This window comes from Vulpes vulpes, chromosome X, assembly GCF_048418805.1.
Source record: "Vulpes vulpes isolate BD-2025 chromosome X, VulVul3, whole genome shotgun sequence".
Taxonomy (NCBI): Eukaryota; Metazoa; Chordata; class Mammalia; order Carnivora; family Canidae; genus Vulpes; species Vulpes vulpes.
The window spans coordinates 122,143,613-122,168,060 of NC_132796.1; the positions used below are offsets into that span (position 1 = coordinate 122,143,613).

Genomic DNA, 24,448 nt, shown 5'->3' on the forward strand with positions numbered 1-24,448 from the left:
GTTTGGCGCCACCTGCAGCCCCGGGCGTGATCCTGGAGACCCAGGATGGAGTCCCACGTCCGGCTCCCTGCATGGAGCCTGCTTCTCCCTCTGCCTGTGCCTCTGCCTCTCTCTCTGTGTTGCTCATGAATATATAAATAAAATCTTAAAAAAATAAAAAAAATGGTTTTGATCCTAACAACTGACATATTCCAGAAGAGTGTGGAAAGAAGGAAAAATGCTGAATGGATTGATGTCTTTCTATCATCTACCTTTGGAAGAAGAAAAATTAGTGAAAAACACTTTAAAAAAACATAGGGGGGTTTGGTGGATATTTACAAACTATTTGCAAAACATCTGGATCGTCTCATGGTACTCTTAAGAATTTATTGGCAGGAACTTAATAGTGCAGATGATGATTACCATCTGAATGGTCAGCTAGACTGTAAATACTGTTGGAATAAGGACAATGGGGAAGGAATTAACATTTATTTTGGACTATAGCATATTAATGAAAAGCACTGTCTCTGTGGCCAGGTGTTGGAAATTCCAATCCAAAGTCTGACACTTATTTAGCCATGTGACCTTGGCTAAACTGCTTAATCTCTCATTGCCTTTATTTCTTCATTCATAAAATAGGGGTATGGTTGCTGTGGGGATTAAAAGCAGTCATAACAATGGCACATAGAAAGCACTATGAAAGAGTTAGCTGTTGTTATTGGTCATTATTATGTGCTGCAAACATCTTACTTAAGAATCACAAATTTGCTAGAAAAACCTGTGATATAGGTATTTTCCTTACTCCATTCATATGAGATAACTTAAGGTATGAGGTCAAACAAAATTATAGAGTGACAGAGCCTTTAGATGTTGCGCAGTCCAAGGCCTCCATTTTAAAGTGAAGAAGAGGGGGCACCTAGGTGGCTCAGTTGGCTAAGTCTCTGCCTTTGGCTCAGGTCATGATCTCAGGGTCCTGGGATCGAGCCCCATGTCAAGCCCTGTGTTGAGCCGCATGTCAGGCTCCCTGGTCAGTGTGGAGCCTTCTTCTTCCTCTCTTCCCTGCTTGTGCATTCTCTTTCTTTTGCTCTCTCTTGCTATCTCTGTCACTATCTCTGTCTCTTTCTCAAATAAACAAATAAAATCTTAAAAAAATAAAATGGGGATCCCTGGGTGGCGCAGCGGTTTGGCGCCTGCCTTTGGCCCAGGGCGCGATCCTGGAGACCCGGGATCGAATCCCACATCGGGCTCCCGGTGCATGGAGCCTGCTTCTCCCTCTGCCTGTGTCTCTGCCTCTCTCTCTCTCTCTCTGTGACTATCATAAATAAATAAAATTAAAAAAAAATAAAATAAAATGAAGAGGAGCAAACTGTAGCTCAAAATAGGGTCTAAAACTCAGCAATAAGGCTCTTCCCTTCAGTGGTTCTCATATTTTGGCAGGCACCAGAATCTCCTAGAGGGCTTGCTGAAATGCAAACTGCTGGCTTCCACCTCTACAGTTTCTGATTTAGTAAGTCTGTTGTGGGGCCTAAGAATGTTCATTTCTAACAAGTGTTCAAATGCTGCTGCTGCTGCTGCTGCTGCTGCTGATCTACTTTGGGAACCACCACAACACACCATAGTTCATATATCTTTTTTTCTTTCCTTTTTTTTTTTTTTAAAAAAAGGTCTTATTTATTTATTTGAGAGAGAGACAGCATGAGAGAGAGAGAGAGAAAGCATGAGCAGCGGAGAGGAAGAAGATGGGAGGGTACAGGGAGAATCAGATTCCTGGCTGAGCAGGGAGCCCAATATGGGACTCAATCTCAAGACCCAAAGATCATGACCTGAGCTGAAGGCAGACACTTAACCAACTGAGCCACTCTGGTGCCCTTCTTTTTTTCCTATCATTATGTACTACACAGGTTGTGATTCACAAGCACTTGGATAGAAATGGGAACCAGTTATGAACACTAAAGAAAAAGACATAGGTAGCAGCAAGAAGGTAGGGTTTATGTGGGACTTTCCCAGTTTTAGCACTAAGTTCTGCAGCCCAGGAAATCCTTTAGTCCTGAACACACTTGAATGGTTTGTCAGTGTAGAGGAAGGTAAACAAAATTCAGTGCTGGTTAACTGTCAAACACAAAAGGACATAATTAACAGAGAACATGGTAATATCTGGTAATTTTGTTTGAAATGGATTCATAAATTTATTCTTATTCTAACAAATTTGTATTGTGAAATGACTATGTAAGGTGCTGTGCTCCTGACCCTACTGATCCCGTCCCACCTTAGCAAAAAGTAAAAGTAATTCTACACTGAGCTTGGTGGACACAGACTCAGGCGTACATATTCAGGGACACTAGAAAGATGTAAAAAAGAAACATCTCACAAAGAAAGTTTTCAATGCATCATGATCAGCACTCAGTTCCCTTCCCTCTTTCTTCCTTTGAAGGGAGTATATTGTAGAAAAGTATGGATTGAAAATTTAGAAAAGTGACTGTGAAATAATTAATGAATCAAGGTCCCAGGGGAAACAGAAGGTAAAGGAAGTCCTTCAGTGAAGGAGAAGATTGATCTGTATCCTTCTCTCTCCAGGACCCTGAATATGCCCTTTGCTTGTTATAAATCAATGCTGACTACAGTTAAAATGTAATTTTGAAGGCTAAGTTAAGCAAAATTCCAAAAAGGGTAAATATCCTGATGAAGACTAATGGTGACATGTTTTAGGAGTACATAACAGCAGGGAGAATAGATTGCATGTAAAAATGTTACTTCTGTTCTGATCGCTAACGGGTATATATCCTTTAAGATCTAGACTTTATTATAAATCCTCTCTGACCTAAAGAAAACAGATTTCATGAAGGCGCCTGAAGATTCCTACATAGTATAAATAAAATGCAGAAATATTCAGAGAACATATTTTAGAGCACTGGGCGAGTCCAAAAGATAATGCATAAACTCCTAAATGTGAACTAGGCACTTTTTGTGAACATCAGATTAGACTCCCTTCTCTGTCAGAGTACTGACTTTGCTTTGTGACTTCTATCCTCACCAATAGTGCTTTTTTCCCTCTTCTGCACATCCTAGCCTGGATTCTCCTTCATCATTCTACAGTGGTCAATGCAGTTATTTTACAGCTTCACTTTCAATGGAAGCTAGGCGAAAATAAGCCTCATACTCATCTCTCTGTATCTCCATCCATATATAAATAAAGCCATTAAAGAAGAAAAGAAACAAGGTATAATACTTAACCCAGTCAAATCTTAGCAGTTAACATGTATAATATTTTAAGTAAAGAAAAAAAGATCAGCAGAAATGGAGGAAACAGATTGCATTCTAAATTCCATCAAAAGCAAAAATGCAAAATTGGATAGTAATTTCCAGTTCTTTGGAGGCACAACATCTGTCATGATGAGTTCACTGAACAGTCTTACAGACTATGGATTATCATATGGAAGCTCAGATGTCTCTAAAATATTTCTGCAATTATCCCTCACAGAGTTATTGAACTGGTGGATTTATTCCACAGGAGCTATTGTGACTTCCTATTTTAACTCTTCAAGAGATGATTTGGATGGAGATAGCCCTTCTTGTAAGATAAAACACCGTGTTTGAATTCAGTTACTACCTTATCACTGAGCTTGTGCTATCAAGCAATTTCTACGATATCTTAGTTCTAGGACACTGTAGATATAAATCTAGGATTTCAGCTAAACTCTTTAATCCACAGGTGATCCTTTACATCCTTTACCTTAAGGTATCCTCCAGGCCATTGGTTCTTAAGGAGTGGTCTGAAGACACCTGGAGGGATCCTTGAGACACTTTTAGTGGCCCTGTGGATTAAAAACTATTTTTTATCATAACACTAAGATGATATTTACCTTTTTCATTCGTATTACCTCGTAAATGTACAGAGGATTTTTCCAATGGCTATATGACATGTGATGATGTCATCTCTCTGATACTGAGGGAAGTGTGATTTTGTGTTCTTGAATTTTAAATATTTCTCAGTCTTAGAATCCATTACAGTTAGTATCAATAGATATAACCCACATCCAGGAACTCTTTGGGGTCCTCAAGGACTTTTAAGAATGTTAAGGTGTCTTAAGACCAAACATTTTACAAATTGCTGCCTTATAAAGACTTTGTTCCTAAAATGCATTTCTTTTTAACTGATCTCGTTGCAACTTCTGTTTTGTGTGATGGGATAAGGAGACAGTTTGATGCAGGTTTTGACATAATATTATTTTGCTGATATGAAATTCTGGTAGCCAGGGTGCCAGGTGTGTTCATAATTCTAATGTTGTCAATTCTAAGCCTGAAGCCCCAAGAGACGAGCAGTGTTTAATACATCATCCCTTGTTAAATAGCAGCCACAGAGTTGGCGGTAGCCAGTGAAGGATTCCCTGCCATGTAGGACACGCCAGTTGTCTATAAATAGGACCTGTGAATGGGCAAAAAGAGAGAAAAAAAAAGCGCCATCAGAACAAAAGCAGACCAACAGAACTCTAAATCAGAAGAGATCACTTAAAAGCTTTAGATTGTTCTCTGGTTACATTCAATGGGATATCTTTCTTTTTGAGATTAAACAAGCATTTGGAAATTAGGATGTGTATAGCCCTGTAGGAGGCAGGGTGGCAGTTACAAAGGCAACAGTAGATAATCAGGCCCTGCACTTGAGGAGCTTATGTTTCTTGAGTAATTATTCTTATCAAAGAAAATCAGATAACTGGCTTCGTTTTCTTTTCTATTTAATATTTAATATATACTTTTCCAAAGAGTTACACTATTTCATTATATTTTATGCTAAGCTGAAGATTTTCTTCATTCAGAGGATATATCAAGAGCCAAAAAAATTAAAAAGGAGCTAGAAGGACCCTTAGGGATTATCTAGCTCAACCCCCTCATTATACATACAGAGCCACTGAGTTACTGATGCTACATATGGTGTGGGAACTGTTTCCAGGTCATTCAGTGAGTGGCAGGACCAGAGCCAATACCCAGGACTCTTCTTTTTTATCTTTGCAAGACTGTGACTCACATATTAAATACATACCCATTTTCACTGCTTCAGTATAACAAGCTTACTTGACATATTTAGAATTCGGCACCCACCCTGCCAGGCTTTAGTTTGACCCAAAACTCATTCTCAGGTCTCCTCAACTCTATTGTCAGAGTCCGGTGTGCTGTATACCAACGATGGACAACATCATAAGGTACAGTATTGATGACAGCTCTGTCATAGTTGTTGTATCTAAGATGAAATCATGAGAAGAAAAGATATCCTCAAACACATGTTAAAGACATCTATTGTTTATTGAGCAATTTTACATCAGGCTTTCTCTATATTCATTACTTGTCCTAGAGATAAGGTGAGAATAAGTCAATGTTCTCTTAGGAATGTAGGATTGTGGGCAGCCCGGGTGGCTCAGCAGTTTGGCGCTGCCTTCAGCCAGGGCCTAATCCTGGAGACCCGGGATCGAGTCCCATGTCGGGAGCCTGCTTCTCCCTCTGCCTGTGTCTCTGCCTCTATCTCTGGATCTCTCATGAATAAATAAATAAAATCCTTTAAAAAAAGGAATATAGGATTGCAGAGAGGAGCCCCACTGCCTGTTGACCATATTTTGTTTTTCTTTGGACAATCCGGGGGTAGCAGATAGAAGTAGGTTCTAGCTGGTTTCTCCCACCTTAGGATATGATGTCTTATTTAAAGTACATTCTCTTGGCCAAATTTTATAGAAGCAGTGGGGAAAGATCTGAGCTTTCTATTCACTAAGCTGAGGTGGGCAAGAGAGGTTATACTAGCAAGGCTTTCTTTTTAACAGAATGACTTAGAACCTCTCAGGTGAAAAAAACAACAAACTGACAAGCTGAGAGAAGAGTGTTCCAGGCAAAGGGAAGAGCAAGCACAAAGCATTAGGATGGAAAGGAGTTTTATTATGTTTGCAGAACAGCAAGAAGGCCATGTGGCTGGAGTTGAGTAAGCAAGGGGAATAATGATAAGGAATAACGTGGAGGAGGTAACAATGGGCCAGATCATGTACAGCCTTAATAGCTATGTAAGGACTTTGGGTTTTATTCTGAGTACTATGGGAAGTCGCTGAAAAGCCTCTGCTGAAAATATTGGATTTCTTTTTTTACTGAAGGTAAGTTAAACTTTTACTGAAGTATAGTACATATACAGATAAGTACACAAATCATAAGCTTGATGTATTTTCTCTTTTTTTAAAGATTTTATTTATTTATCCATGAGAGTCACACACAGGGAGAGGCAGAGACATAGGCAGAGGGAGAAGCAGGCTCCATGCAGAGAGCCCGACGCAGGACTCGATCCTGGGTCTCCAGGATCAGGCCCTGGGCTGAAGGCAGCGCCAAACTGCTGAGCCACTTGGGCTGCCCAGCTTGATGTATTTTTATGATGTGAACACATCCCTATCACTAAGGTCCAGGCCAATAAACAGATCATTACCCATATCCCAGAACACTCTCTTGTCCCCCTTTTCTTTTTTTTTTTAAACATTTTTTAAAATTTTTTATTTATGATAGTCACAGAGAGAGAGAGAGAGAGAGAGAGAGAGAGAGAGAGGCAGAGACACAGGCAGAGGGAGAAGCAGGCTCCATGCACCGGGAGCCCGACGTGGGATTCCATCCCGGGTCTCCAGGATCGCGCCCTGGGTCAAAGGCAGGCGCCAAACCGATGCGCCACCCAGGGATCCCTCTTGTCCCCCTTTTCTATCCTGTCTTTCCCCTAACTCAAGGATAACTACTATCATGACTTCTGTCACCAAAGATTAGTTTTGCCTGTTTGTAGACTTTATATGACTAATATACTACAGTATGTACTCTTTTGTGTCTGGATTCTTTCATTTAATATTATATTTAGGAAATTGGGGATTCCTGGGTGGCGCAGCGGTTTGGCGCCTGCCTTTGGCCCAGGGCGCGATCCTGGAGACCCGGGATTGAATCCCACGTCGGGCTCCCGGTGTATGGAGCCTGCTTCTCCCTCTGCCTATGTCTCTGCCCCTCTCTCTCTCTCTCTCTCTCTGTGTGACTATCATAAATAAATAAAAATTAAAAAAAAAAGGAAATTTATCATTGTTGTGCTATGTAGCAATAGATCATTTATACCTCATGCTGTATAGAATTTTTGTGTAACTATACCACAACTTATCCATCCATTCTAGTATTGATAGATATTTGAGTAGTTTCCAATTTGGACTATTACAAATAGTGCTGGTGGTTCTGGTCAGTGATGGCAACATAGCAGTCTCCCAAACTCACCTCCTCCCATGTACATACCAAATCTACAGCTACACATGGGACAATTTCCTCTGCAAGAAATCCAGAAACTAGCTGAGTGACTCCTACATATTGGGCAAATAAGGAAAAAATCCACATTAAAATGGGCAGAACATGCTGAAACAGAATTTTATCATAAAACCACTCTTGGTACAGCAATCAGGAGGAAACTTACAACTCCAAGCTTCTTTGTGAGGAGTGAAGAGTTTGGATTCAACTTTTGGTGCCCCAACTTTTATGATGTCTGCACGAGGGATGGGCACCCCAAACACCTAGCTTTGAAAGACAATGAGGTCTCACAAGACCTGCCTGATTCTAGAACACAGTTCTTAATGGGCTTGTGAAGACTCACTGTGGAAATTCCTGAAGCCTAGCACACAGGGAGAGTAGGCAGAAACATCTATATCCTAGTCATTCTCTAAAAAAGGCCTATTTGTATACTTTAAAAGCTGCTTCCTGAAGGTCAGGCTTCTGTTTTGGCATGCATCTATGGGCAGACTGCAATCCTCTGTGGAGATGAGGAAAGCCAGCAGGCACCATCCCCACATCCTCCCTCTGGCCCACTTCAGTTCGCTGGTGTATCCCTGGAATGAGCTTCTATACATGCCTAGGACCCTGGCTTTCATGGCTGCTGTCCAGGGTGTCCAGGGGATACACCCATTGATCACCTGCTCTGGCAGCCAAGGGGGCTTTATTTCCAGATTCTACAGGACAGTAAAAAATAAATGCTTCTTAATTGGCTCTCTACCCAAGGTTTAGTGGAAAGGGAGCATATAGAAATGCACAGTCCCCAGTCACTCCGGAAAGAAGTCTGCTTGCATACTGTAGTATGCTATGAATACTTGCATAAAAGCTGCTAACCAAAGGTCTGGCTTCCAATCAGCCTGCATCTAGGTGTTGACTAAGATCCTCCCCTTTGGGAGTCTGACAGGTTTTGACACACCTTCAACTCCTGGAACCCACTAAAAACAAGGAAAGGGGCTTAGAAAATCAAAGGTTTGAGAGACAACCAAGAGCTTAGATTCACCTCCTACACAAGACCAGTCTGTCAAGACTGGGAGAGGTTCTAATGTGCAGAAACCAACACAGAGTGAAAGAACAATGAAGAAACAAGAAAACGTTCTAAACAAAACAACAAAACTCCAGAAACAGACCCTGATAAAAGTGAGAATTTCACCAATGAAACAGAATATATTAATACGTACCAAAGAGAAATCAGAGCTGAAAAATACAATAACTGAGTTAAAAAAGTCAATAGAGTCAACTAGATAAAGTGGAAGAAAATATCAGCAAACTCAAAGAGAAAAGACAAATTCATTCAATCGGAGAAGCAAAAAGAAAAAATAATGAAAAAGAGTGAAGATAGCTTAAGGAAATTACAAGACTCCATCAAGGAGACTAATATTCACATTATAGGGGTCCCAGGAGAAGAGAGAAAGTATCAGAAAGCTTATTTGGAAAAATAACAGAAAACAACCCTAACCTAGAGAAAGAGACAGCTACATCTAGAGAGCCTGTGGAATCTCCAAAAGAGGAATCCAAAGAGACCTACACTAAGACACAATATAATTAAACTCTCAAAAGTTAAAAACAAGGAGATAATCTTAAAAGAAGTAAGAGAAAAACATATAAAGGAATCCCCATAAGTCTATGAGAAGTCTATCTTCTGATTTTTCATCAGAAACTTTGCAAGCTAGGAGAGAGTGACACAATTCAAGAAATGAAAGAAACAAACCTTCCAACTACAAATACTCTACCCAGCAAAGCTGTCATTCAGAGTTGAAGAAGAGATAAGAGTTTTCCAGAAAAAGCAAAAGCTAAAGGAGATCATCATCACTAGACTGGCCTTACAAGAAATATTCAAGGGACTTCTATAACCTAAAAAGGCACTTATTAGGAACAACAAAACATAAAAAAGTATGAATCTCAGTGGTAATGATAAATATATAATCAAATTCAGAATGTTCTCATGTCATAGTGGTGGGTAATCACTTATAAATCTAGTATTAAGGACAAAAGTATTGGGATCCAGTATGAAAGACAAAAGTATTGGGATCCCTGGGTGGCACAGCAGTTTAGCGCCTGCCTTTGGCCCAGGGTACGATCCTGGAGACCTGGGATCGAATCCCACATCGGGCTCCCGGTGCATGGAGCCTGCTTCTCCCTCTGCCTGAATCTCTGCCTCTCTCTCTCTCTCTCTCTCTCTCTCTCTCTCTCTGTGACTATCATAAATAAATAAAAATTAAAAAAAAGACAAAAGTATTAAAAACACTTATAACTACAATAATTTGTTAATGGATACATAAGGTAAAAAGATGTAAACTGTAGTGCAATTGCTGGATCATAGGGTAGCTCTATTTTTGACTTTTTGAGGACCCTTCATACTGTTTTCCAGATTGCTGCACCAGATTGCATTCCAACCCACAGTGTGGGAAACAACACCTGTTGTTTCCTGCGTTGTTCCTCTTAGCCATTCTGGTGTGAAGTGATGTCTTACTATAGTTCAGATTTGTATTTCCCTGGTGAGTGATGTTGAGCATCTTTTCATGTCTCAATTGCCCATCTGCACGTCTTCTTTGGAAAAATGTCTATTCATGTCTGCTGCCCATTTTTTAACTGGATTATTTTTTTGACACCCTATGCCTTTTGATTGGAGTGCTTAGTCCATTTACACTCAGAGTAATTATCAATAGATATGTATCCATGGCCATTTTACTACTTGTTCTGTCATTGTTCCTGGAGAATTTCTCTGATTCTTTCTTGTCTTTGTCCTTTTTGGTCTTTCCTTTCCACTCAGACTCCCCTTTAATATTTCTTGCAGGGCTGGTTTAGTGGTCACTAACTCCTTTAGCTTTTGTTTGTCTGGGAAACTCTTTATCTGTCCTATTCTGAATGATAGCCTTGCTAGAGAGAGTATTCTTGGCTGCAGAGTTTCCACTTTTAGCTCGTTGAATATATCACGTCACTCCTTTCGGGCTTGCCAGGTTTCCGTGGAGAGGTCTGCAGCTAACCTTATGGGTCTTCCCTTATAAGTTAAGGACTTTTTTTTGTCTTGCTGCTTCCAGCATTTTCTTGTTATCAGCGGGTTTCCCAAATGTAACTATGGTATGCCTTGGTATTGGCCTGCTTTTGTTGATGTTGATGGGAGTTCTCTGTACCTCCTGGATCTGGATGTCTGTTTCCTTTCCCAGATTAGGGAAATTTTCAGCTATTATTTCTGAAATAAAATTTAAAAAAATTTTTTATTGGAGTTCAATTTGCCAACATATACCAGAACACCCAGTGCTCATCCTAAGTGCCCCCTCAGTGCCCATCACGCAGTCACCCCAACCCCCCGCCCACCTCCCCTTCTACTACCTCTTGTTCCTTTCCCAGAGTTAGGTGTCTCTCATGTTTTGTCACCTCCACTTATATTTTCACTCATTTTCTCTTCTTTCCCTTTATTCCCTTTCACTAATTCTTATATTCCCCAAATGACCATATAATGTTTTTCCTTCAATGATTGACTTACTTCACTCAGCATCATACCCTCCAGTTCCATCCACGTCGAAGCAAATGGTGGGTATCTGTCATTTCTAATGGCTGAAGAATATCCCATTGTATACACAGACCACAGCTTCTTTATCCATCATCTGTCGATGGACACCGAGGCTCCTTCCACAGTTTGGCTATTGTGGACATTGCTGCTATAAACGTCGGGGTGCAGGTGTCCCGGTGTTTCACTGCATCTGTATCGTTGGGGTAAATCCCGAGCAGTGCAATTGGGGGTCGTAGGGCAGGTCTATTTTTAACTCTTTGAGGAACCTCCACACAGTTTTCCAGAGTGGCTGCTCCAGGTCACATTCCCACCAACAGTGCAGGAGGGTTCCCCTTTCTCTGCATCCTCTCCAACATGTGTTGTTCTGTCTTGTGAATTATCCCCATTCTCACTGGTGTGAGGTGGTATTTCATGGTGGTTTTGATTTGTATTTCCCTGATGGCAAGTGATGTGGAGCATTTTCTCATGTGCTTGTTGGCCATGTCTATGTCTTCCTCTGTGAGATTTCTCTTCATGTCTTCTGCCCATTTCATTATTGGATGGTTTGTTTCTTGGGTGTTGAGTTTAATAAGTTCTTTATAGATCTTGGAAACTAGCCCTTTATCTGATACGTCATTTGCAAATATCTTCTCCCCTTCTGTAGGTTGTCTTGTAGTTTTGTTGACAGTTTCTTTTGCTGTGCAGAAGCTTCTTATCTTGATGAAGTCCCAATAATTCATTTTTGCTTTTGTTTCTCTTGCCTTCATGGATGTATCTTGCAAGAAGTTGCTGTGGCCAAGTTCAAAAAGGGTGTTGCCTGTGTTCTCCTCTAGGGTTTTGATTGAAACATGTCTCACATTTAGATCTTTCATCCATTTTGAGTTTATCTTTGTGTCTGGTGCAAGGGAGTGGTCTAGTTTCATTCTTCTGCATGTGGCTGTCCAATTTTCCCAGCACCATTTATGGAAGAGACTGTCTTTTGTCCAGTGGATAGTCTTTCCTCCTTTGTCGAATACTAGTTGACCATAAAGTTGAGGGTCCACTTCTGGATTCTCTATTCTGTTCCATTGATCTATGTGTCTGTTTTTGTGCCAGTCCCACACTGTTGTGATGACCACAGCTTTGTAGTACAACCTGAAATCTGGCATTGTGATGCCCCCGGGTATGGTTTTCTTTTTTAATATTCTCCTGGCTATTCGGGGTCTTTTCTTATTCCACACAAATCTTAAGATGATTTGTTCCAACTCTCTGAAGAAAGTCCATGGAATTTGATAGGGGTTGCATTAAATGTGTAAATTGCCCTGGGTAACATCGACATTTTCACAATAGTAATTCTTCCAATGCATGAGCATGGAATATTTTTTCATCTCTTTGTGTCTTCCTCCATTTCTTTCAGAAGCGTTCTGTAGTTTTTAGGGTATAGATAGTTCATCTCTTTGGTTAGGTTTATTCTTAGGTATCTTATGCTTTTGGGTGCAATTGTAAATGGGATTGACTCCTTCATTTCTCTTTCTTCAGTCTCATTGTTAGTGTATAGAAATGCCACTGATTTCTGGGCATTAATTTTGTATCCTGCCACACTGCCAAATTGCTGTATGAGTTCTAGCAATCTTGGGGTGGAGTCTTTTGGGTTTTCATGTCATCTGCGAAGAGGGAGAGTTTGACTTCTTCTTTGCCTTTTATTTCTTTTTGTTGCCTGATTGCTGAGGCTCGGACTTCTAGTACTATGTTGAATAGCCGTGGTGAGAGTGGACATCCCTGTCTTGTTTCTGATCTTAGGGGAAAGGCTCCCAGTGCTTCCCCATTGAGAATGATATTTGCTGTGGGCTTTTAGTAGATGGCTTTGAAGATGCTGAGGAATGTTCCCTCTATCCCTACACTGTGAAGTGTTTTGATCAGGAATGGATGCTGTATTTTGTCAAATGCTTTCTCTGCCTCTATTGAGAGGATCATATAGTCCTTGTTTTTTCTCTTATTGTTATGATCTACCACATAGATTGCTTTACGAGTGTTGAACCAGCCTTGCATCCCAGGGATAAATCCCACTTGGTCATGGTGAATAATCTTCTTAATGTACTGCTGGATCCTATTGGTTAGTATCTTGTTGAGAAGTTTTGCATCTGTGTTCATCAGGAATATTGGTCTATAATTCTCCTTTTTGGTGGGGTCTTTGTCTGGTTTTGGAATTAAGGTGATGCTGGCCTCATAGAACAAGTTTGGAAGTACTCCATCTCTTTCTATCTTTCCAAAGAGCTTTAGTAGAATAGGTACGGTTCCTTCTTTAAACCTTTGACAGAATTCCCCTGGGAAGCCATCTGGCCCTGGACTTTTGTGTCTTGGGAGGTTTTAGATGAATGCTTCAACTTCCTCCCTGGTTATTGGCCTGTTCAGGTTTTCTATTTCTTCCTGTTCCAGTTTTGGTAGTTTGTGGCTTTCCAGGAATGCGTCCATTGGTCTAGATTGCCTAATTTATTGGCGTATAGTTCCTCATAATATGTTTTTAAAATAGTTTGTATTTCCTTGGTATTGCTGGTGATCTCTCCTTTCTCATTCATGATTTTATTAATTTGAGTCTTCTCTCTCTTCTTTTTAATAAGGCTGGCTAATGGTTTATCTATCTTATTAATTCTTTCAAAGAACCAACTCCTGGTTTTGTTGATCTGTTCCACAGTTCTTCGGGTCTCTATTTCATTGAGTTCTGCTCGAATCTTTATTAATTGTCTTCTGCTGATGAAGGTTTCATTTGCTGTTCCTTCTCCAGCTCCTTTAGGTGCAAGGTTACCTTTTGTATTTGAGTTCTTTCCAGTTTTTGGATGGATGCTTGTATTGCGATGTATTTCCCTCTCAGGACTGCTTTTGCTGTATCCCAAAGATTTTGAACGGTTGTATCTTCATTCTCATTAGGTTCCATGAATCTTTTTAATTCTTCTGTAATTTCCTGGTTGACCCTTTCATCTTTTAGCAGGATGGTCTTTAACTTCCACGTGTTTGAAATCTTTCCAAACTTCTTCTTGTGGTTTAGTTCTAGTTTCAAAGCATTATGGTCTGAAAATACACAGGGGACAATCCCAATCTTTTGGTTAAGACCGGATTTGTGACCCAGTATGTGGTCTATTCTGGGGAAAGTTCCATGTGCACTTGAGAAGAATGTGTATTCAGTTGAGTTGGGATGTAAAGTTCTGTAAATATCTGTGAAATCCATCTGGTCCGGTGTATCATTTAAAGCTCTCATTTCTTTGGAGATGTGCTTATAAGATCTATCAATTGCAGAAAGCACCGTGTTCAGGTCTCCAAATATAAGTGTATTATTATCTAAGTATGTCTTAACTTTGGTTATTAATTGTTTGATATACTTGGCAGCTCCCGCATTCAGGCCATAAATATTCATGATTGTTAGTTCCTCTTGTTGGATAGATCCTTGATGTATGATATAGTGTCCCTCTTCATCTCATCTCTTACTACAGTCTTTGGGATAAACTTTAATTTATCTGATATGAGGATGGCTACCCCTGCTTTCTTTTGACAACCACTTGAATGGTAAATGGTTCTCCAACTTTTTAAGGCTGGAGGTGTCCTTAGGTCTAAAATGAGTCTCCTGTAGACAGCAAATAGATGGGTCCTGCTTTTTTATCCAGTCTGACACCTTGTGCCTTTTGATGGCGTCATTAAGCCCATTCACGTTCAGAGTTACTATTGAAAGACATAAATTTAGTGTCATCATGATACTTATTCAGTCCCTGTTTTTGTGGATTGTTTCCTTGGACTTGCTCTTTCTATTACAGAGTCCCCTTTAGTATTTCTTGCAGAGCTGGCTTCGTGGTCACATATTCTTTCAGTTTCTGCCTATCTTGGAATCTCTGTATCTCTCCTTCTATTCTGAATGAGAGCCTTGCTGAATAGAGTATTCTTGGCTGCATGTTCTTGTCATTTAGGACCCTGACTATATCCTGTCAGCCCTTTCTGGCCTGCCAGGTCTCTGTGGAGAGGTCTGATGTTAATCTAATATTTCTCCTCATAACAGAGAAATTTCTTGTCTCTTGCTGCTTTAAGGATCTTCTCATTATCTTTGGAATTCACAAGTTTCACTATTAAATGTCGAGGTGTTGAGCGGTTTTTATTGATTTTAGGGGGGATCTCTCTATCGCCTGGATCTGAATGCCTTTTCCCTTCCCAAGTTAGGAAAGTTCTCAGCTATGATTTGTTCAAATACATATTCTGGACCTCTGCCCCTTTTGGCGCCCTCGGGAACCCCAATTAAACATATATTTTTCCTTCTGAGGCTGTCATTTATTTCCCTTGACCTATCCTCATGATCTTTTAATTGTTTTTCTCTTTTTTCCTCAGTCCCTCCTTGCCATCAACTTGTCTTTTACGTCACTCACTTGCTTTTCTACCTTGTTAACCCTCGTCGTTAGGACCTCTAGTTTGGATTGCATCTCATTTAATCGATTTTTAATTTCTGCTTGATTAGGGATCCCTGGGTGGCTCAGTGGTTGAGCATCTGCCTTTGGCCCGGGGCGTGATTCTGGAGACCCGAGATCGAGTCCCACATCGGGCTCCCTGCATGGAGCCTGCTTCTGTCTCTGCATGTCTCTCTCTCTCTTTCTCTCTCTCTCTCTCTCTCTCTCTCTGTGTGACCCTCATGGATAAATAAATAAAATCTTAAAAAAAATTCTGCTTGATTAGATCTAAATTCTGCAGTCATGAAGTCTCTTGAGTCCTTTATGCTTTTTTCTAGAGCCACCAGTAGCTTTATAATAGTGCTTCTGAATTGGCTTTCTGACATTGAATTGTTATCCAAATTTTGTAACTCTGTGGGAGAGAGGACTGTTTCGGATTCTTTCTTTTGAGGTGAGGTTTTCCTTCTAGTCATTTTGCTCAGTGCAAAGTGCCCAAAAACCAGTTGTACTTGATAGAAGTGCGAACTCTTCTCACTGTAGCATTCCAGCTTTTCTCTCTTTAAATCTCAGACCTAATTTGTAGGTTTTCAGGTTGATTTGAAAGTTATCTAGGTAAGTTGGTGGGGACAGGTAACTTGGGGATCCTACTTTTCCGCCATATTGCCCCCTGAAATAATTTTTTTCCCTTTTCCTCTCTCCTCTTTTTCTGAGGCTCCTATAATATGAATGTTATTATGTTTGATGGAGCCACGGAGTTCTCTAGGTCTATTCTTATGTTGCATAATTCTCCTTTCTCTCTTTTATTCAGCTTCATTCTTTTCCATTATTTTTTCTTCTAGGTCACTAATTAGTTCCTTTGCTTCTTCCAGTGTGCTGTTCATTACATCAAGCCTGTTTCCAATCTCATTTATCGCATTCTTTATCTCTGGTTGACTTTTAAAAACACTTCCATCTCTCTGATAAGGGTATCACTAATATCTTTTCTTAAGTCCAGTGAGCATCTTTATGATTGTTGCTTAAGTTCTCCATCAGGCATGTTACTTATCTCTTTCACTTAGATCTCTGGTTTGGCCTTATGTTTCTTTCATTTGGGATAAATTCCTCCATCTTTGCATTTAATCTAAGTTCTGCCTTCTACTCTGTGTTAGAAAAGTTATGTCTCCTGCTCTTGAAAGTAATGGCCTTATGAAGAAGATGTCATGGAGTGTGCAGGGCCTGGCATTTCAGGGATTGTCTCTGGTGTGTGCTGGGTGTGCTCTGCTATTGTGTTTTGGCTGCTCTGTCCTTCAAGCCAGTCATGTGCAGAAGCTCTCCTTGTCTGCAGTGGGCAGTATTTGGTCCCTGGCCTGAATGTGGTGAGTTTTAACTCTGTGTGCTCTGGTGTGCTTGTGACATGGAACCTGTCACCAATGCCACCAAAACTGAGGCCCTGCAGGACTCTGGTTGGGAGATGTGATGTGGGCAGCGGTTTTTGCTTTTTCCTGGGGGAGGGGCCTGCTATGCTGGGATTGAGGGAAGCCCAACAAACAAGTGCAGTCCCACCAGAGCGGAGGGGTATGGGGCTTGGTGTATGCAAGTTAGGCAGCCGGTGTCAGCACTGCACTGTTTCTCACTGGTGGCCCTGTGTTTATACTGAGGGATGGAGCTGGGCAATAGTGCCAGCCAGCTCTTTTGTTTTCAGAGAGGCATCTCCCTGAATGCTGCCTCTCAGGGATGGGCTCTGAGAAGAGCAAATAATCTACTCTCCTCCCTGCTGTGTGTCCCAGGCATTCTTCAAATTGCTGTTTTCATGCTATCTGCTCCCGGGTTGCCTGCCTGCCTTCTCTCCAGGATCAGGTCCGTGCCCTCCAAGCTCTATTGCTGCCAAGCCTGCTGAACTTTAAAACTCCAGTCTTTGGAACACCTGGGTGGCTCAGGGGCTGAGTGTCTGCCTTTGGCTCAGGTCGTGTTCCTGGGATCCTGGGATCAAGTCCCACATCAGGCTCCCTGCATGGAGCCTGCTTCTCCCTCTGCCTATGTCTCTGCCTCTCTCTCTTCTCATGAATAATTAAATAAAATCTTTTTTAAAAAATAAAACTTGGGATTCCTGGGTTGCGCAGTGGTTTAGCGCCTGCCTTTGGCCCAGGGTGTGATCCTGGGGACCCCAGATCCAGTCCCACGTTGGGCTCCTGGCATGGAGCCTGCTTCTCCCTCTGCCTGTCTCTCTGCCTCTCCCTCTGTGTCTATCATGAATAAATAAATAAAATCTTAAAAAAAAAGATTTAAAAAATAAAACTCCAGTCTTTAAACCTCACTAGTTGCAAGAATTCATGAAATTTTTTTTAAATTTATTTATGATAGTCACAGAGAGAGAGAGAGAGAGAGAGAGAGAGAGAGAGAGGCAGAGACATAGGCAGAGGGAGAAGCAGGCTCCATGCACCGGGAGCCCGATGTGGGATTTGGTCCCGGGTCTCCAGGATCGCGCCCTGGGCCAAAGGAAGATGCTCAACCGCTGCGCCACCCAGGGATCCCTAAGAACTCATGAAATTAAGCCTCTCTCATTTTCCAAGCCAATGGCTTTGGGGAAACATTCTCCTTGTACCTTCCCTTGTGTGCTTCTCTCTCTGTCTCTCTCTCACCTTTCTCCACGACTATACTTCCCTCTCCTCCACAGCACTAGCAATCCATTTTTTCCCTAAACCACACCTCCACACTTCCTACCTTCTTCAATGTGGCCTCTTCTTTCCCTTCAGTTGTGGAGTTTATTCTGTCAATCTTTAGGTCAGTTCATGGGGTATTTAGGATGATTTGATAGTTATTTAGTTGTGTTTGTGGGATGAGACAAGGCTAGGGTCCTCCTACTCTGCTGCCATCTTCTTCTCCTCCTCACTAGATCTATTCTTCTTAAAATTGCTTTGGCTATTTGAGTCTTTTTTTTTCTCCATTCAAATTTTAGGGTTATTTCTTCTATTTCTGTCAAAAATACCATTGGAATTTTCATAGAAATTGCACTGAATGTGTATATTGCTATGGCTAATAAGGAGATTTTAACTATTCATTCTTCCAATCCATGATAATGGAATATTTTTCCATTTATTAGTGATTTCTTCTATTTCTTTCATCAACATTTTATATTTTTCAGTATATAAATCTTTTACTCTCTTGGTTAAATTTACTTCTAACAATTTTTATTGTTTTTGATACAATATTAAGTGGGATTGTTTTCTTAAGTTCTCTTCCTGATAGTTCATTGTTAGTGTATAGAAATGCTACCAATTTTTTATATTGACCTTGAACCATGCAACTTTAATTTGTTTATTCTAACAGTTTCTTTTTGGGTGGAGTCTTTAGGGTTTTCCATATATTGAATTTGGCCACCCACAAATAGCTAATTGATTTGCAGATACTAAACCATCCTTGGATCACTGGGATAAATTCCACTTGATCATGATGTCTGAATTTATCAAAGTATTGTTGAAATTAATTAGCTAATATTTTGTTGAGCATTTTCGGATCCATGTTCATCAGGAATATTGACCTATAATTTTTTTATGTTCTTATTTGTTCTTTGTGTTGGGTAATGTTAGCCTCAGAAAATGAATTTGGGAGCATTCTCTTTTCAATTTTTTGTAAGAGTTTGAGAAGGATGAATGTTAAATCTTCTTGGAAAGTTTGGTAGAATTAACCAGTGAAGCTGTTTGGTCCTGGACATTTGTTTATTGGGACTGTCTTTCATTCATTTATTTTTTAATTCCTATATAGTTAACATAGTGTTATATTGTTATATTGGTTTCAAGTGTACAACACAGTGATTCAACCATTCTATACATTACTCAGTGCTCCTCTTTTTAAGAAATCTTTTTTTTTAAGATTTTATTTATGTATTCATGAAGGATATAGAGACATAGGCAGAGGGTGAGGGGTGAAGCAGGCTCTGTGTAGGGAGCATGATGTGTGACTTGATCCCATGACCCTGGGATCACGACCTGAGCCAAAGGCACATGCTCAACCACTGAGCCACCCAGGTGCCCTGAAGCCTGATTTATTCTTGATAAATCCCCATAGTTGAGGATTTTTAAAGACATGTCAATGTCCCAGGGAGAGGAATCTTAGCACCTAGTTTCACACTGATTAGAAGCCAAAGCTATAGGCAACAGTTTTTAGAGTATATAAATATATACAGTCCTGTGAAGCCACAATTGTAAACCCTGCTAGCCTCCAGACCAGAAGATCTAAAAGTATCTCCTGGGAGACAGTTGCAAAACTTGAGGCTCCAGATGGATATATAAACTTTTTTCTGGGGGGCACCAGTGAGCTGTAGCAAGACCAGGGAAGAGTGCAAGGATGGTATCTTGCTACTTACATTCCTGAAAGCACTTCCTTAGTCTCTGGATGTGTGGAAAACCTGCAGTCTGTCCTTCAGGCTGAAGTTCCAGGAGAAGTAAATGGCCTTTTTCACAGGAAGATTAGGGGTGTGTTTCAGTCTACTACTCTCTGTGCAGTGTTCTGGGGGTGGTAGTCTGTCATTCCTGATTGTTACAGTCCTGTGAAGCCCAGAAACACAACCCCTCCTGGCTACCAGGGCCAGGTGATCAAGGAGCATCCCCTATGTGAACTACACATGCCCAGTGGCTTTAGCAATGCAGCCGGAGAGCATGGGGGTGGGGCATGTCCAATGGCTTTAGCAAAGTAGTGGGGGAATGCCTTGGCTAAATGTGCCCATCCGTCAGTGTGTTGTTGGAAAGTGCCATGTCAGGACCTGCCTGCCCGCTCCAGCAAGGCAGCAGGAGAATGCCATGGCCACTAGTCCCCTCTAGCCTCCGCAAGGTAGTGTGTGATGCAACTGCACATGCCCACTGGCTTCAGCAAGGCAGCGGTAGAAAACTCCATGACCACTCACTCCTGCTGCCACATCTATCTTGGCCTGCTTGCCCTAGCAGGTAGAGGGAGAGTGCAAAAATGGCACTCACCAGTGTGTTTGTCTCCAGAGAGAGTCCAATTGTCCCTGCCCCTCCAGCAGATGTTTTAAAATAAAGAACTTGTCAGCCCGGGTGGTTCAGCGGTTTAGCGCCTGCCTTCGGCCCAGGGCCTAATCCTGGAGACCCCAGATCGAGTCCCACGTCGGGCTCCCTGCATGAAGCCTGCTTCTCCCTCTGCCTGGGTCTCTGCCTCTCTCTCTCTCTCTCTCTCTCTCTCTCTCATGAATAAAATAAATGAAATTTAAAAAATAAAATAATGAATCTTCTTCACATATAATCTACTTTTCAATGTGCTGCTTTTGTGGTGGGTCCTGGGGTGAGTGGGACTACCTGCAAGTCCTTTAAAGGGAGTATTTCATTTCCAAACAGCCCTTTGTGTCCCTTGGATGTAGGACTTATTGATTTCCCAAGCTGGGCATATTTTGCATTTGTCTCTGTGGTACAGGTCCCAAGGGTTGGGGTGCCTCCTCTCCTCCAGACTTACGAGATCCCTCCCAATTGTGGGTCACTGCGCTGGGCATAGGGTTTTTGGTGAGACCATGTCTCTGCCTTTCCTACCCATTTTGATGTGGTCCTTTTATCCTTTGTTATGGAGGAACAGTTCAGCAAGTTTTCACTTCTTTTCCTGAGGGAATTGTTCACTTATAGCTTTAGATTTGGTGTATCCATGAGAGGAGGTGGGTTCACGGTCTTCCTATGTTGATATCTTGAATCACCCTCCAAAGAAGTTCATTATATAATGAGAACAAGATCAATAACAAGAGGATATAAAATTTACATACAATTAAACACCAACAACTTGGACAACCTAGAAGAAATAGATAAAATTTCCTAGAAACATACAACCAAGATGAACCATGAATAAATACAAAATCTGCAAAGATCAATTATTAGTAAGGAGATTGAATTAGTAATCAAGAACCATCCCACAAAGAAAAGTCTATGACCAGAAGGCTTCGCTTGTGAATTCTACCAAAGTTAAAAAAAGAATATCAATCATTCTCAAACTCTTCCAAAAAGTTGAAGAGAACACTTCTAAACCGATTTCATGAAGCCAGCATTGCTCTAATACCAAAACTAGATCAAGGACACTATAAGAATAAAAATTATAGTCCAATATCACTGAAGAATAATAGATGTGGAAATTCTCAAAAAATAGCAAACCAAACTCAATAATATATTAAAAGGATCATACACTATGATCAAGTGGGATTTGTTCCAGGGATTTAAGAATGGTTAAAAATCTGCAAATTGTCAATGTGATACACCACAATAACAAAATAAAAGATAAAAATCATATGATCATCTCAATAGATGCAGAAAAAGCATTTGACAAAATTTAATGTCCACTCTTGAGAACTTTCAATTAAGTGAGTATAGAAGGAGCATACCTCAACATAATGAAGGCTATATATGAAAACTCCATAACATTATAAACTTAGTGATGAACAGCTGAAAGCTTTTCCTCTAAAATAAGGAAGAAGACAGTAATGCCCATTCTTATCACTTTTATTTCACATAGTAGTAGAAGTTCTAGCCAGGGCAATTAGGCAAGAAAAAGAAATAAAAGGCAGCCCCCAATCAGAAAGGAAGAAGTAAAGCTGTCTCTATTTGCAGAAAACATGGCATTATATATAGAAAACCTCAAAGACCACCAAAAAACTGTTAGAACTAAAACACAAATTTAGGGAAGCCTGGGTGGCTCAGCGGTTGTGTCTGCCTTTGGCTCAGGGCGTGATCCTGGAGTCCCAGGATCGAGTCCGACGTCTGGCTCCCTGCATGGAGCCTGCTTCTCCCTCCTCCTGTGTCTCTGCCTCTCTCTCTCTCTCTCTGTCTATCATAAATAAATAAATAAATAAATAAATAAATAAATAAATAAAATCTTTTGGGCAGCTCCGGTGGCGCAGCGGTTTAGCGCCGCCTGCAGCCCAGGGTGTGATCCTGGAGACCCGGGATCGAGTCCCATGTTGGGCTCCCTGCGTGGAGCCTGCTTCTCCCTCTGCCTGTGTCTCTGCCTCTCTGTGTGTCTCTATGAATAAATAAAATTAAAAAATAAAATATTTTAAAAAAACAAATTTAGTAAAGTTGCAAGATACAAAATTTATATGCAAAACTCTGTTTCATTTCTATAACCTTCTATAATTTATTGAAATTATCAGGAAAAAATTAAGAAAACAATCCCATTTACAATTGTACCTAAAAGAATAAAATATCTAGAAATAAATTTAACCAAGGAGCTGAAAGACCTGTACACTGAAACCTATAAAACAGTAAAGAAAGAAATTGAAGATGACACAAATAAATGGAAAGATATTCTGATCTCATTAATTAGAGTAATTTATATTGCTAAATATCCATACTATCCAAAGCAATCTACAGATTCATTGCAATCCGTATCAAAACTATACTGGCATTTTCCCCTTTTTTATTATTTATGATAGTCACACACACAGAGAGAGAGAGAGAGGCAGAGACACAGGCAGAGGGAGAAGCAGGCTCCATGCACGGGGAGCCCGATGTGGGATTCGATCCCGGGTCTCCAGGATCGCGCCCTGGGCCAAAGGCAAGCGCCAAACCGCTGCGCCACCCAGGGATCCCTATACTGGCATTTTCCATAGAAATAGAAAAAATTATTGTAAAGTTTGTATGGAACCACAAAGACCCCAAATAGTGAATGCAATCTTGCAGACATCATACTTTCTGATTTCAAACCATTTCACAAAGCTATCATGATCAAAACAGTATGATTCTGGCATAAAGATAGACAGAGAGACCAATGGAACAGAATTGAGAGAAATAAGTCTATTCATATATGATCAACTAGCATTTAACAAAAGAGTCAAGAATTCTCAATGGAAAAGAATAATTTATTTGATAAATAGTATTGGTAAAACAACAACCACATGCAAAACAATGGAACCAAACCCCTATCTTACACTGTACACAAATATCTATTCAAAATGAATTAAAGACTTGAATGTAAGATCTGACCCTCTTAAAACTCCTAGAGGAAGACGCAGCGGGTACACTTCCTTCACAATAGTCTTAGCAATGGTATTTTTGGATTTGACAAATAAAGGAAAGAAAACAAAAGCAAAAACAAACAAGTAGGACTACATCAAACTAAAAAGCTTCTGCACAACAAACCGTCAACAAAATAAAAGGCAACTTAAAGGATGGTAGAATATATTTACAATTCATACATCTGATAGGAAGTTAGTATTTGAAATATATACAGAACTTGTAGAACTCAATAGCAAAAAACACAAACAATCTGATTTAAAAATAAGCAGAGGAACCGAATAGACACTTTTCCTTTTTTAAAAAAAGATTTTATTTATTTATTCATGACACACACACACACACACACAAACACACACACACACACACACACACACAGAGAGAGAGAGAGAGAGAGAGAGAGAGAGGCAGAGACCCAGGCAGAGGGAGAAGCAGGCTCCACACAGGGAGCCCGATACGGGACTCGATCCCGGAACTCCAGGATCACGACCCCGGCCGAAAGCAGGCACTAAACCACCAAGCCACCCAGGGATCCCCTGAATAGACATTTTTCCAAAGAAGATTTACAAATGGCCAACAAGTACACAAATAGGTACTCGATATCACTAATCATCAGGGAAATGCAAATTAAAACCACAATGAGATATCACCTCACATCTCTTAGCATAGTTGTCATCAAAGAGATGCGGTAACAAGTGTTACGAGGATATGAAGAAAGGGAATCCTTGTTCACTGCTGATAATAGATTGTAAAAGTTCTCATCATAAAAAAAATTGTAACTATGTGGTAATGGATATTACCTAAGCTTACTGTGGTAATAATATCACAAAATACACATATATCAAAGATTATGTCATACAAATTAATCTAATACAATGTTATATGTCAATTAAATGTCAATCATACTGGAAAAAATAAATCGTGCTGTTATGGACATTCTATTACGTGTCTTTTGGTGAACATATATATTTATTTATGCTATAAAGTCAAGGATGGAATTTCTGGTTCATTAGGTATGTGTATGCTCAGCTTTAGTAGACACTGCCAAAGATATTTTTAAAAGAGAAATAAACATTTAATGGTACCCTTTTTGGACATATATAGCATTCAGTACTGTTAGAAAGTACATGGCACAATTACAGCCAATGTTCTTAGTTTTCTCATACGTAAATTGAATAAATAACATCTGTTTAGCTTATCTCGCAGAGCTATTGTGAGAATCAAATCCAAGCATGCATATAATAGTCCATTGTCCCAGGCTTCAAGGAACCATGCCCATAGGGAAATGGGGTTAG

The 24,448-nt window shown here is 40.4% G+C and overlaps 1 protein-coding gene and 1 long non-coding RNA gene across 7 annotated transcripts in view; both read right to left on the reverse strand.

Annotated features, from left to right (window-relative positions):
* Nucleotides 1-2,140: 2,140 nt before the first annotated feature.
* The window catches only part of TMLHE (trimethyllysine hydroxylase, epsilon), a 116,019-nt gene continuing 93,711 nt past the window's right edge, over nucleotides 2,141-24,448 (reverse strand). For all 6 annotated transcript variants that reach the window (XM_025988986.2, XM_072743660.1, XM_072743661.1 and 3 more), the window contains 2 exons: nucleotides 5,074-5,212; nucleotides 2,141-4,402 (listed from right to left, as the gene is read on the reverse strand). In XM_025988986.2, the coding sequence (XP_025844771.1) occupies nucleotides 4,271-4,402; nucleotides 5,074-5,212 (271 nt within the window). In that variant the 3' untranslated portion in view covers nucleotides 2,141-4,270. The remainder of the gene's footprint in view (nucleotides 4,403-5,073; nucleotides 5,213-24,448) is intronic.
* Nucleotides 10,030-11,280, reverse strand: LOC140596164 (uncharacterized). Its single transcript, XR_011998181.1, has 2 exons — nucleotides 10,769-11,280; nucleotides 10,030-10,474 (listed from the first exon to the last, which is right to left on the reverse strand). It is a non-coding gene; the product is annotated as an uncharacterized lncRNA (long non-coding RNA).